The sequence below is a fragment of the Vidua chalybeata genome, chromosome 11 (assembly GCF_026979565.1).
Source record: "Vidua chalybeata isolate OUT-0048 chromosome 11, bVidCha1 merged haplotype, whole genome shotgun sequence".
Classification (NCBI taxonomy): Eukaryota; Metazoa; Chordata; class Aves; order Passeriformes; family Viduidae; genus Vidua; species Vidua chalybeata.
The window spans coordinates 12,510,999-12,525,333 of record NC_071540.1 but is presented as its reverse complement, the minus strand read 5'-3'; the positions used below and the strand labels follow the sequence as shown (position 1 = coordinate 12,525,333).

Sequence of the window (14,335 nt, the reverse complement as noted above, 5' to 3'; positions counted from 1 at the left end):
CATTCACAACTTACCAGCTGATGATCATGAGATCAAACTAACCCAAGACAAAAATAAAATGTAGTTTATTCAGTCATTCATGCCTTGAAACAAAGCTGTAATTCAGTTTTTGACCATCCTGGGAGTAAGGTGATATTTTAGTCATGATTAAATAAGGGCAATTCAACTGAGAAGTGCATGGCTGGAAAGCCTGTTCCTTCATTATTATTCTCTGATGTTGGTTTGAAAAAAAAAAATCAAAACTAAAGGGAACAATTCCAGCTGCATGTCCTACAGCGTGCGTGTATCTATGTATACCTTACACAGTCAATGGATGGGAGGGCATTAAAGGACTGTATCTGTAATTGCAAGTGTTACAAAAGCACTTCTCTGAATTCTTTGTTTCCAAGCTGTTAGAGGCAGTTATAGTTCAAGTCTGGACTACAGGATTTGTCAGACTATAGCAGAGATGACAATTTAATCTCTTAATCCTTCTTGCTCTTTAGACTTTCTCAGAAGAATCCTGAGATGATATCCATCCCCATAGTGGTGGCTTTCTCCTGTTATGGTGGACTAAATGTTTCTGCTTATAGCTGCCTCCAGGTAGGCTCCTCTGTCATGCTCCACATACCTTTGTGAATGCTCTATTCTTTCCTCCATTGTCAGCTCATTTGTTTTTATAAATACACTTCACAACTCCCAGAAGTAGTAGTAGTTCAAGTAGAATTGTGAGGAGCTCAGCTCAAAGCCCAGGTCTGGCTCATTTGTGGAGGATCCATGATTGTACAATTGTGGTTTTAGCAGAAAGCAACCACTAAGTCTTCTACTTTTCCCTCCCCCTTTCCCTTCTTGGTGCGGCACACTCAGTGTGCGTGCTTGATAACTTGATTTCGTGTTGTACTTTTCTCTACCCTGCCTTCTCATGCAAAATAATCCTCTGATATGCATGCAGTGAATGTTTCTTATGGCTGCTTTTACTTAGACTTCAGTAACTCTTTTAGCAAGAAACACTGTGGAGATCTTTGGTTTTGTCTTTGTTCACAAGAGACTGTAGCTGAGCTTTAAAGAAGACATTTCTTGGCATCTGTTGAAAGGAGGGTATTGAAAGATTTATGAATTTGTACTCAAGTGTCTGAGTAGCAGTAATGAACTTGGCTGATTTTTGTTATAAATGAAGGTGAAACACTGTCACAAAACATCTGCCTAAAAGCAGGTGGGTCTTTATGTTCATGTTAAGCTGGTTAATATCAATAGATAGAATAGGCAAACTTCAGGTACCTTTCAACTTTGTTTTGCTGAAAGATCATTTTGCAGGCAGATAGATCTACTTGGCAAACCAAGCTGAACTTTTTTTAGATGATTCTCAATTAAAATAGTCCTTTGAATTGCCTCACCTCAAGTTTAGCTCTTGAAGTTTCTCCACCCTTTGCTCTGTCAGGAATCCCAACTACAGCATCAGAAAGTACATTGGAAATGACAGTGTTTGGTAGAGGTTGTCACTCCATTACTCTCTTTTTTGAAGAGTCTGACTTGTACAGCTCTAGGGAAATCACTTATTTAGGCTTTGAGCTGGATCAACAGTTGATGTAGAACATAGCCTGCATCCAGAATACATTGAATCTGTAGCATTTTGGTCTGTATATAATTTGTGGGTTTTACTGTTCATATGAATGATTGTTTTTCAAGATGTGTGGAACAGTATTAGCATCTCCTAGAACAACTGGATATGCATTACAGGATGGAAATAGCCTTTGAGTTAGTTCTGCACCTGTCATCCACACTAGCCCATTACCAGATGTTTCAAAAGGAAATAGAAAATGTTTGAAAAGAACATCTTTGGGGGGAAAAATTTCTCCAAATGGTATATAGGCTAATTTGCATTCTTCAGCATAAGATTACATTAGTAGTTTTTTTCTCTCTTCTTTAGCTTTAGATGTTAATATTACTTATCTAAATGCTTATCCTTTAGGCAATTTTACTAAACATCTTAATTCTCTAACATCTTGTTCTGTATCTTAACTTTATATATTAAAACAAAAAATCCTCCAGGAGTTTTGTGTCTGGTAATTTCACTTTGTTTGGCTTCAGAAATCAACAGTTCAGGTTTAAATATTCCTTTAAAATATTACAGCAATTGCTTATTAGAATTTTCATCTTGTCCTCATTCTTGTTCTGGAGGAGTTGTCTTAATTCATTGACTGGATCACAGTAAATTACATTCTGCTTCAGGGGACTGGGTTTCTTAGAGCTGCATTTAGATGCAGTAAGGATCTGAGAGAAGCACTTTGGGTTCTAGGAATTATTTAGTCTTGAGCAGCAGAAATCTTTTCTATACAATTATGTAAATTATTAGTTGCAGTTTCAGTTGCCTGAAAATTTAATCCATGGTATACAGAACACATTTCTAATGGCATGGCCATCTGCTAAATTGATGTTCTGATTTCAGTATGAAATTGAATACATACATGGACTAGTTCTTTTATACTTTTCTTATATATTTTTTTTAATATAATATCTGTAGGAATCTGCATGCATTTTTCTACCCATGTTGAAGCTCCATTTTGAGGGAAGCTGTGCTAAGATGTATAGACTAAAATAGCTCAGGAAGAGAGGTGCCTTTCTGAGAACCAGGGTGACACAGTTGATGCATTGACTCTGAGCCTTTAGGCAAAGTTCCCTTGAAGTGATTATGTGATTTTACATTGTACTTTAGCAGCAGGAAATCCTGTCTGCCTTTGAGGCTCAACTAAATTGCACAAAAGAATGGAATATATCCTGCTTTTTAGTGTTAATGATGGAGCTCAGCAGAGATGGATTCTGACCCATAACCTGGATAATCTGCTGGACAAAGCATTTTTTCCATGCAGACAAAGAACAGGAAACTATAACTTGCTAAGCCTTGGTTTATGTCAGTGAATTTCTTAGCATCTTGTGGCTTAAAGATTGACATTGTTTATAAGGTTTGTCTCATGAAAATCAAGCACTCATGTAACAAAAAAAAAAAAAACCAAATCAACTGTATTAGGTCTTTTAGGCTTTTTTGACCTACAAAGACATTAAGAAAACAGTTTGTAGTACCCTGCCATTGATGATCTGGTTCCTGGAGTAATTAAATCAAAACTTGACCACTGTTAAATAGGGATAACTTCATGTGGTGCAAATAAAGGCCAGCTCTGAGTGTTTATCACCTTTGATTGAGCTCCTTAGCTCATAAATGTTATGCTGAAGACCAGTGCTTTGAAGGGGAGGTCAAGGGCAAGGTGTTTAAAAATATTAAAATACTAAAAACCGAAGAAAAATTTTTATAATAGACAGACCTGCAGAAAGCTGAATTACTATCTATGCTTTTTGTGTCTGAAGGTCTTGAAATTTATAAGGCAAGAGAGAGATAAGAAAGTGATTTAGAGAAAGGTTCATAAAAGGTTTAGCTTACTGCTACTTGCTAAGATGTAAGATGTTCAAATCTTTGTTTGAATACTACTTATACATGAGTATGTACCTTTCTGTTTCCTTAAATTGTGACTTCATGCTGTCTAATGTAGACATGATTCTTTTCCTGCTATGACTGTTAGTTTGCTTCTGTAAAAGAAATCATGGAATTGATTTAGTTATGTGTAGGTAGACTTGGGATGGGTAGGAAGGCTTCCCCTCATGTCCTCTGAACACAGCGTGAGGGCATTTCTGCCTAACTTCATGCTAATGTCGAGATATGTACCATGCTCAGACCAAGATGGGAGGTGGAATACCTGTCAGTCTGCATGAATTAAATTTCTTCATGTTTCAAATGTGTTGTCTGATACTTAAAGTCTCTCTCCCTTTTTTCTTCATCCAGGAGGTTGAACAGAATAGACCAGGAAGTATATTGCAAATTATTACCCATTTTTGTTTTAGATCCAAGATTGCTGGCAATCAGTGGCTCTTACCACTTGCTGTGAAACTTTGATGCTCCTGACTTCTTGGTTTCAGAGCTCTACCATGGACAGTCACCACAGTTTCTTGCAATATTGTCTAGCAACATCAAGTATTGAGCAAGTGATAAGACCACTTACTCTGTTATTTGCCAAGTTGTGAGAGTAGAGTCCAGAGACCCTGCCAGTGAAGCTAAAGGAAAAGATATTGCTTAGGAACTGCAAAAAAATGAAATTAAAGGTTCCTTGAATAGAATCTATAAAGAGTAGCTGTGATGTTGGCAGTGGTTATTCACTGCAATATGACACTTCCCTGTTTGGTTAGGTAATATTTTTAGTAATCCAAAGAATGTTCACTTGTGTTCTGTAGGTCAGTTAGATAATAAAATATATTAGGATTGGGAAGAAAGTTCTCAAAACACTTTATTTTCCTTTGTGAGCAGAAAATATGACTTCAGATGCTTGGCTAAAGAAGTTTGTGCTTATTTAGAATCCATATATAAAGAAGACAGCTGTGTGATTCTTTGTGCTGCATTATGGACTGTCCTTACTATGTTATTGTTTTCCATACAAGTGTATTACAAAAGCTGTGATGTCATTATTTTACATATTTTTTTTTTTTTGCAGATGTTTTCATGTTTCCTTTTCTTTTCCCTTTCATCAGACATTTGCTGACAGGATATTTGGTGTGTTCAGCTGGACAATTCCCATTGCTGTAGCCTTTTCTTGTTTTGGTGGACTTAATGCTTCAATTCTAGCATCATCAAGGTAGTGCATATCTCTTTCAGTTTGACAAATGTTCGTAAATGTTTTTACATGTTACTGTTATGCTGATCTTTATGAGAGAGGCAAAAATACTTTTTAAATTGAACCTATAATGAATAACCACAATAAAACCACAGATTTAAATAAACCTCTGTGTGTGTCTGTGTGTGTGTCTGTACGTACGCCCTTAACACCGCCCTGTTTCCCCAAAGTATTCCTGAGTGTATGCAGAGAAAAATTGTCATATCAAATGAATTTTGTCTGTGTGGTGAGTCCTCAGGCCTTCTGATTGTTTGCATTACCTTCCATTTTACTTGACAGAATAATTCTAGCAAGTTTTTGTTTTCAAATGTATTTATCTAAAACTTACTGATCTTTTAAAATCAGTATTTTAAAACTTTGTACTTGGAAAAACCCTAAAAAACTTGCTACCACTATGAAGCTGCAATCAGAAAGCTTAGGATACTGTGTAGAACCTTTTCTTTGAGCACTGATTGTGGATGTAACTAGCAAAAGTTTGAAGTAGATTTATTCAGGCATTTTAATATTCTTCCTATCCACTGAATTTGCAATGCCTCTATTGAGAAGAAATATGGTCATTTGGTGAAGTAGTCAATATAGAACAGCTGGTAATAAAATTGTGTGTGTTTGTTTTTTGAGCATGTGGTTGAGTGACATCATTTTGGGGACCTGGCAATCTCTTCTGGTTGAAAACTATTCTTCCATAAGCTGGAATGTTTTCAGTGCTAGCTTGTAGAATTTTATGAAACAATAGAAATTTGTTTCAGTTACTGTAGGTATTGCCTATTTTACCTGTAGGATGATTTTTTTTTAATGGTTATTGACAGCATGTTTCTAAAAGCTTACCTGCCTTTCAATGGTTGTTGTACAGTACATCTTTATAAGAAGGTTCCAGATTAAAGGACAGAAATTCAGTGTTGTAAATATTTATTTTGACTGGTGTTATTCTTTGATTTTCTATAATATATTCTCTCTTGCCTGTGGTCTCAACATGTGTTTTACTGCTTTTTTTCAGGCTATTTTTTGTAGGATCTCGGGAAGGTCACCTTCCTGATCTGTTGTCTATGATCCACATAAAGAGGTTCACACCTGTGCCAGCACTGCTCTTCAATGCAAGTTATTGCTTTTCTTTTCAACTAATTAGATGGGACACACAGCACAGCTTCCCTCAAAATGGAGCTTCAACACAGGGCTAGAAAAATGTACACAAATATATATGTATAAAAAAATAACATGAGAAAAGTATAAAAGAACGAGTCCATGTACATATTCTATTTCATGCTGAAATCAGAACATCAATTTAGCAGATGGCCATGCCATTAGAAATGTGTTCTGTATACCATGGATTACAATGGACTATTGCCTTTTCAGGCAACTGAAACTGCAACTAATAATTTACATAATTGTATAGAAAAGATTTCTGCTGCTCAAGACTAAATAATTCCTAGGACCCAAAGTGCTTCTCTCAGATCCTTATTGCATCTAAATGCAGCTGAGAAACCCAGTCCCCTGAAGCAGAATGTAATTTACTGTGATCCAGTCAATGAATTAAGACAACTTTTTCAGAACAAGAATATGAATTATTGAAAACTTAAAAAAATTCACGAGATAAAATATACTATCATCAAGGTGATTGCTGAGAGAGTAATTTTTTGAGGCATAAAATTACGCCAGACACTAAGGAGTATAAGGTGGTACTTAAAGGCAAAAACCAGGATAAACAGTGTTTGAAACCTTTGGGTTTAGATTCTTACTCTTGTTGTTTTCTAACAGTGTTTTATGACCCTTATTTACCTGGCTGTGGAAGATGTCTTCAAACTGATAAATTACTTCAGCTTCAGTTACTGGTTTTTTGTTGGTCTGTCTATTGCTGGGCAGTTATATCTACGTTGGAAAGAACCAGATCGGCCAAGACCTCTTAAGGTAATACTTATTACACAATTACTGAAAATCCCTGCCTTCCATATAATATAAAAGTACTGTCTAAAACCTGCACCATATATGTTAAGTCTAAAGGTTACAGATTGATCAGGACATAAAGCATGGTTTCCATTTAATGTTGTACCATGAAGGTTAGCTTGTCTGCTAGGTAAGAACAAGAGGTTGTTGTGTCAGTATGCTCTATTATATGCTGGTTCAGTAAGTACCCCTTCTGTCTGCCCACTGGAGAATGTCTCAGTAGCCTAACATAGTAGTTAGCCTTTTATCTAGCAGCAGCAATCTCTGATTGGAAATGCTCAAGTTAAGGAACTCTGTGGATCACCTTTAGCTCTGATGGTATGTGATCCTCTAATAACCTCATACTTCGACACTGTTGAAAAAAGGCAGTAATTCTTGTTTCCCAAGTTTTACTGGTTTTGTCTAAAAACACTTCATGCCACTATGCAATTTCTTTCAGCACAGCAGAGTTACTATACTTGATTACTTTTGCAATTTTAGCAACAGTTCCATTAAGAAAATTTTGCAATTTGTTTATGGTCCTAAATAGCCAGATATATGAGGAAGAACAGAGAATTTCACAAAGGGGGTTTCAGAGAGAAAAGTCTGTATCATAATGTTTGTAACAATAGACAGTGAATATTTCATTAACATTGTGTTCTCTTTTTTCTGTCTGCAGCTGAGTCTGGCTTTCCCAATAATATTCTGTATATGCACAGTATTTCTGGTGGTAGTGCCACTCTATAGTGACTTTATAAATTCAGTGATTGGAATTGCCATTGCTTTATCTGGAATTCCATTCTTTTTCTTGGGAGTCTATTTACCTGCATCAAGGAGACCTCAATTTATTAACAAGATTATGGGTAAGTTTCTTTGTTAGCTGGAGATGTTGTTAGGAAAGAGGAAAAGTAAGTAGGTGACTCTTGGTCTGTTGATGGAAAAGGTTGTGGTGGGTTGACCCAGCTGAATACCCAGGGCTGGCTCACCAGCACCCCCAGCAGCACGAGGGACAGAACAGGAAGAACAAAGGTGGGAAGACCTGCTGGTCAAGTCAAAGAAAGTTTAGTACGTGAAGAGGGGAAAAAACCCTGCTGCTGCAAGAGCAGTCTGTCACACATCTCACAGGCAGCCCAGTGTGCAGCCAGTCTCCGAGCAGCAGTTGTATGGGAAAACATTCCCACAGGCAAACACTTCTTGCTCAACCTGTTTCTATTGCTGAGCATGAAATCAGATAGCATGAAATAGCCCTTTGCATAGCTTGGGTGAGCTGTTCTGGCCATCTTCCTGCCTAACTTCCCTGCCCTCTCCCATGCTGCTGGCTGCAGGAAGAGCTGAGTAAAAGGAAGGAAAAGAAGCCTTGATACTGTGCAAAGACTGTTCAGCAATAGCCAAAACATCAGGAAAAAGTCTTTATTTGAACCAAGACTGATGACTGTAAAAAGTGTGAACATTCTTGGTAGCACAAACTGTCCAGCTTTACTGAATCAGGTATTTGAAAATAGATAGATTTTATGTCAGTTAAGAAAGGAATTTTGCCTTCTGTTGAATTACAGCAGTTAAATTACACACATTTAAATTTTTCTTCATCGGTGCTCTTTTGTTATTGTTACTATGTGAGACAGCCATGATGGGATGTGGTAAGGAAGGTTTATAGCATAACCTTACCCTGAAAGCAGGATGTGGTGCTGCAGTATGTAAATACTCAGTAATCTTGTAGCTTTCCCTGTGTGCTATTAGTTTTCTTTCTTTATTCCACCAGTTTTACACTCTTCATTACAGAGAAAAAAATTTTACTTCAGTTACTTGGCATGGTGCCTAAGAAGCAGAACACCCTAGGATATCAGCAGAACAGTTTAAGATTCTGTTAAAAATGAGTGGCACACAGTTATTGTAGTAGCTTTTATTGTTTGTTTCCCTAAAGAGAAGTGAGACAGCATTCCTGACAGCTTTCATTAGCCACACATTTAGATGTGTTTTGTAATTAGAGGTGAAATAGGTGGCTGTTGTTCTAATCTATCTCCAATTTCTCTGCAGGTGCAGTCACACGAAACATGCAGATGCTCTGTTACTGTGTTTTAACAGAGATGGACCCAAATGCAGAAAAGAAACCAGAAATCAAATCCAAATAAAGTTTAAGCCATTACAAGAAGCAGGAGGGAGGCTAATGCAATTACACAAATGAAAGGGAAGAGCTGGAACTGGAACACACAGAAAAACTGTTTTCGGTGGTCTTTCAGAAATGCTGAAAATGTTCTTACTTGCAGATGGATTCCAATGTTGGAATCATGCCCTTGTGTCATCCTCCTAAACTGTGGCATGTTTTCAGGGCAGGTTTTCATTGGATAATGATTACCTACTCACATAAGCTGTGTGTCAATATGGTTTCTTCTTCAGAATTGGTATGAAAATCGTAAGAGCTAATGGATCAAACTAGATTTCTGCAGAACCAGGTGGTGAAATAATGCATTTTTACGTTAGACTGAAACCCACTTTGACTCCAAAGATGAAGTCATTTCCAGCTTAATTCTGATGGATGTTTGCATGAAATTATTTGCTGTACTCGGTTCTTTTCCCAGAAGAAAACTGGTCACAACAAACTACTTCATTTGTTTTTCTGCCCCTAATGATAAATTAAGTTCTGCTCCATTATTTATAGACTGAACCAACCTTTCTCCCTTAAAGATTTTATTCTGTATGCTACATGGAAATGTATCTGACTGTGGCAAGGATTTAATCAGCTAAGCACCTCGCCACTGAAGATTTTATTAATGGTTGTTGATTTTTTTTCTTGTTAACTTGTTAGTACTTTCTGAATTTCTGCTAGGTTTTATGAAACTTCCAAAATTAAACTGTTCGTTTGAAGCCTGTAAACATTTGTTTGTGAACTGTTTCAGTGAAGACACACTAGCTGAGTTACGTCAGCAGTCAAAAAATTCCCCTTATAAATTTCAGTGCTGTTCACTAGAAAGTGACCATCTAAAACCTCCCAGAAACCACTTTTTTTTTTTTCCTTCTATAGCAGAATTTCTGTGGCAGATACTAGATCTTGACAGCTAAGTAGCAGGGGGAAAAGCTAGAAATAAAAACAGAAGTAAAAGCTTAAAGTAAGCCTAAAATCAGGACAGTTTTGATACTGAATTTTGGTGCAGCAAAAGGCAACAAGAAGCCAGCCTGTTTGTCTGGCAAAGTGAGATGTACTTCAAAAACATCCCTGATATTTTTACCTTAGTTCAGAATGTCTGTCTCAGTTGACCTGAGTTTGGCCACATGTATGGTTTTGTGCATTTAAGTTGAACTAAATCTTGTAATTACAAGATTATGGCTGAAGCAATACACACTTCAAAGGGTGCACCATAGTTACATCAGTGACTTGAATAATAGTGGGGATATTTGGATTTTTGCAGTGCCGTGTTAACCTTTCTCTGAAGCAAACAAAAATACCTTGCCTCCACTACTTTGCCATTACCAGACAAGACTAATTGGCCTAAGTACTGCTGTAGCCTCCAGTTTATGAATGACATTGATCAGCTAAGAGCTAATCTTATCACCTATTTTTTATAGACTCAAGTAGGAGAGTGCTGAAATACTTCATGTGTCCAAACAAGTACAGTGGAATTGTTTAAAGATGTACAAATGCAAAATGGTGACCTGGGTTCAGCTGCACCAACTTCTGTGATCTTTAAATGAGTAAAGAAAACGTGGTCAAAAAAAATTTATTTATTATTTAAATGCACATTGTTCTACTCCAACAGTAAAACTCCTGAGGAGAGTAATGGACAGTTCAAGGCATTTCATATGCTCAAACACTTGTGAAGAAAGTCACTTGACACTTAGGTACAAATGAAGTAGAAAGCAGTAGGATAGGGTGCCTTCCAGAACTTCCACTTGCCATCAGGGCAGACACATCGATCTTCTTGTGAAACCTGATGTATTAGTCATGATCAGGAAGGGCTGCTGCCAACAATACCTCCATGTCTGTACATTTGCTACACGTACAAACTCTTGGGCATGCAGCTTTGGGAAAACAAAAATAAATAAAAGGTCCCTTCAAAACCTCAACATATGCCATGGGCAGAAAATTCTATTTTAAAGCATAGAGCATCTTATGCTTGGAAAAAAATTTGTGTTGTCAAGTGGCCATAGTCACACCCATCTGTTTAATAGCCACCAGCTGAAGCTGGCTGCTCAGATAGTACATTCTCCTACAGCAGCAAATGTTCACTTTCCAAAACCAGGCTGTTAGTCAGAACCCAAATCTTCGGTCTCATCATATCCAAATTCCTGCAAAACCTCCTCTCGATATTTGTCCCATGTTCTTCTCCTGTAGCATTGGTCCTCATCACTGAAGCTCTCTTCAGAGTCTGTAGAGAAAGCATCAACACTTCTAGATTATCTCTTATTTTTACTTAAAAAATGAAGTGAATCAGACTAGTTTAAGCTTCTTGAGAAACTAACGAAGTCTGAACAACTTCTGTATGAGCTGAGGTCTGAATTGTGCTTGAAGTACTCTGGGGTAGGGACTTCAGAAGGCAGAGACAGTATGTGGACCCAAGTCATGGATTCCTTCTCTAAGCTAGCCAACCTTTGCAATTCCAGCAGCCTCAATTTGACTTCTCAATTTTGTCTTTTCAAAACCACTAATTTATCTTCTAGTTCCAAGAAAGATAATCCTCCTCTACACACATTTCACCACCGTAAGAGCAGAATGCTACCCCAGCAGTGCTCAGTTAAGTTGCTTTTTTAGGGATAGCATGTAAAAAAGAGGGGATGTATACATGCACAGCAGGAAAGCAAACAGCATTTATGACAGGTGTACCTTTTTCTCCATCTTCCTCAGGTAAGAATTCATCTTCTTCAGGATAATCATTACGCCAGTTATTTTCATCATTTTCATCATCTTCATCTTCATATACTTCCTCTGGACCAGGATCATCATTTACCTGCATGTCAACACAAAACATAATGCTGAGTGTCTGTGTTTATAGTGAACATTAAGTGGGTTTTCATCCACCTGTGCAATACTGTACAGATCAGAAAGAGCTAGGTAATACTTACTGATGGCAGGCAGGAGGAATTCTGCAGTGACACAGGGCACACTGCAGAAGAATTTGAGTTCTCACTACATTCACCATAACACTTCAATGTTATCTGCTTTAGGTGAAAAATCAGGGAAGTCACACATGTATATGTTCCACTCCAGCATTTCAATGTTAATGTCTAGCTTAATCCTCCTCACTTCAGTAGTAGTGTAATAGATCAGGGAGGAGAGAAAGTAGTTTCAGGCTCCCAGTATACAAGTCTGTTGATCACAGAACTATACAACCCAAGACTAAACCTTACATTAAACTTCCTAACTCCACAGTCACTGAAGAACAATTTTTTATGAAAAAATACCTAAAGATTAAAGTCAAGTCCTCAAATACTGTAAAAGTTGTGTGTGGCCCCCTTGCTCTTCGTTTCATTCAGTCATATTTACAATGACATTTTAATGGCTGCCTCCTAATTGCAAGCAAGACGTAAATTACTCAAGTTTCGTGTTGCTAAATTTACTTGTCAGCTTGAAACCAGACAGATTCTTCTCACTGCATGAGCACCGTCCCTTCCATTTTGTTATATGATATCCTGGGATCAACAGTAACCTGCCGGAATGTGGGACTGGCAGTTACAAAAGGCCTAACACAGAAGTCACTGAGCATACACGTAGTGTCTATCTTAAAGGACCTTTCTTGGCATGGCAGCTTTTAAGAGCAGGACTTTAAACATCTTTTATTTGTGATCTTCCTAGTTGAGAAAGATTGGTTTTTCCACACCCTTACCCATTCATATTCTTCTCTATAGGGCTGTACAGAAAGGATATTTTCAATCCAATCAGGGGCTGATGTTTCCTTATAGTAGATGTCATAAACATACTCATCTTCTTTGTGACCCTGTTCTTTTTTACCATCTTCAGAAACATTTAAACGCTCACGGATCATCTCTACTGCATTGCAGAGAATTGCATCTGGATCAGTCTTCTGCTGAGAAAAAAAAAATAAATTAGTTCTACTAAAGTCACGCAAAGTTGTAAAGTCTTATTTACAGCCAACAGTTTTCAGATGAAAAGAGAACTTATACATCAGACCAGGGCAAAGAAAAAATAGGGTGGTACAAGCCCTTCCTTAAGCAGCAGCTCTGCACACTGTCTGTTTCAACATTAGTGCATTTACGATCCTCCTGAAACATTCCAACTTGCAATCTGGTTAAAGCTCCTATTAAACAGTGGAATACTTATAGTGCAAGAAAACTCCCACTGCAGTCTGCCCACAGGTACCACTCAACAGCCATACCAAAGTACTTCAAGTACACCAAATTCATAGCTGACCTGTGGGTTTGCAGTGGTTACACTGGAATCTCCCACCATCTCCTCTTCTTGTACAATATCAAACAGCTGGAATTTCCCACAGCAGTCTGAAGTGCTATGGACAGCAGCACTCTCCTCTGGGGAAGCATCTTGCGGTGCTTCAGACTCGGAGCTGTCCCTGTGGGGCGCAGCCCGGCCGTGCGTGGCAGGTGCAGCTGCGTCGGAGCAGTCGGGCCGGTGGCTGGATATCACCCGGTACCGCTTCTCCTTCCTTTCCGCCTGCTTGGCACAACGCAGCTCCCGGAGGATTCGCTGGCTGCTTCCCAAAGAGGGGCGCAGGCTCTGAGTTGCCTTGTCTCGCGTGATGGCATCTTTAACGTACTTCTGAACTGGTTCGTGCTGGGGGAAAGGAACAAAAAGGAGGAGGAATATGACGATAACATCAACAGAGTAAGTCATACTCCTTCCTAGAAGGGATGAAGAACTGCAGTACCAATAATCCTAACAACATTCAAGTAACTTCTATTATTGCTTTAAGCAACATAACAATCATAATATTCTCTTGTTATGAGAGGAGGAAAGCACAAGATATAGAACAGAAGTGCTAAGACTGTTTCAATTTGATTTTTAAACAACTTCATGGCACAGAATAGCTCTCCAAACAAAAACACATGCCTTCGGAAGACTGCAACGGACCTAAATTTAGGGCATAATATCCTTTATAGTAAGAAGACCATTTCCCAAGACGGACCAGTCTTATTCAATATAAAAGGCCGGATGGCGGATGGTGGTTGTTATCCTTGTAGGGCTGAGCTTCAGCATCTCACACAGCAGGAATTCAAGCTTCACTTATTGACTGTTCTGAAGTTTCCAAGTGAAGAACAGTCTCTAAGGGCAGAAAAGCGAGTGCTGCGCACAGCTTGTCACGGAGATCACTGCGTGCTGCGGCCCGTACCCGGCTCCTGCCCTGCCCGCGGCTGTCACAGCGCGGGAGGAGCCGCCGTGCCCTCGGTTACCGGCACAGGACGGCGCTGCCCGGGGCCGGGCTACTCTCCGGACCCCCGCATGCACAGGGGAGCCTGAGAAACCCGCGAGGAGCAGCCAGAGAGAGCCGCTGCTTTCCAAAGCCCTCCAGGAGCACCGGCCGGCCCACTCCGCCCCGCCCGGCCCGGTACCTTGGAGGACACGGTCACCACCAGCTTGAAGAGGTTGGTCTCCACGGGCTCGGCCCGGCGCCGCTTGCAGGCCAGGAGCAGCGCCTCGGCCGGCTCGGGGCCGCCGCGCTTCCGCCGCACGCGCAGCACGGCCGCGCCCGCCATGGCGCCCGCGGGAAGGGGCGGAGCGGCCGCACAGCGCCGGCCCCGCGCGGAGCGCGCCGGCCCGC

The 14,335-nt window shown here is 39.4% G+C and overlaps 2 protein-coding genes across 8 annotated transcripts in view; one reads left to right on the top strand and one right to left on the bottom strand.

The window, feature by feature from the left end:
* Positions 1–9,482, top strand: part of SLC7A6 (solute carrier family 7 member 6) — a 39,191-nt gene extending 29,709 nt beyond the window's left edge. For 5 of the 7 annotated variants that reach the window (XM_053952490.1, XM_053952485.1, XM_053952483.1 and 2 more), the window contains exons 6-10: positions 4,552–4,655; positions 5,689–5,785; positions 6,447–6,596; positions 7,291–7,474; positions 8,646–9,482. In XM_053952490.1, coding sequence (XP_053808465.1) covers positions 4,552–4,655; positions 5,689–5,785; positions 6,447–6,596; positions 7,291–7,474; positions 8,646–8,740 — 630 coding nt within the window. In that variant the 3' untranslated portion in view covers positions 8,741–9,482. Of the gene's footprint in view, positions 1–485; positions 583–4,551; positions 4,656–5,688; positions 5,786–6,446; positions 6,597–7,290; positions 7,475–8,645 lie in introns of all 7 variants that reach the window. The other 2 variants (XM_053952484.1, XM_053952488.1) reach the window with 2 other exon arrangements.
* Positions 9,483–10,310: 828 nt separating this feature from the next.
* Positions 10,311–14,270, bottom strand: SLC7A6OS (solute carrier family 7 member 6 opposite strand). Its single transcript, XM_053952491.1, has 5 exons — positions 14,127–14,270; positions 12,973–13,350; positions 12,428–12,625; positions 11,428–11,551; positions 10,311–10,972 (listed from the first exon to the last, which is right to left on the bottom strand). The coding sequence occupies exons 1-5, from the start codon at positions 14,268–14,270 to the stop codon at positions 10,851–10,853; spliced, it is 966 nt and encodes a 321-aa protein (XP_053808466.1). The 3' UTR covers positions 10,311–10,850.
* Positions 14,271–14,335: the final 65 nt, after the last annotated feature.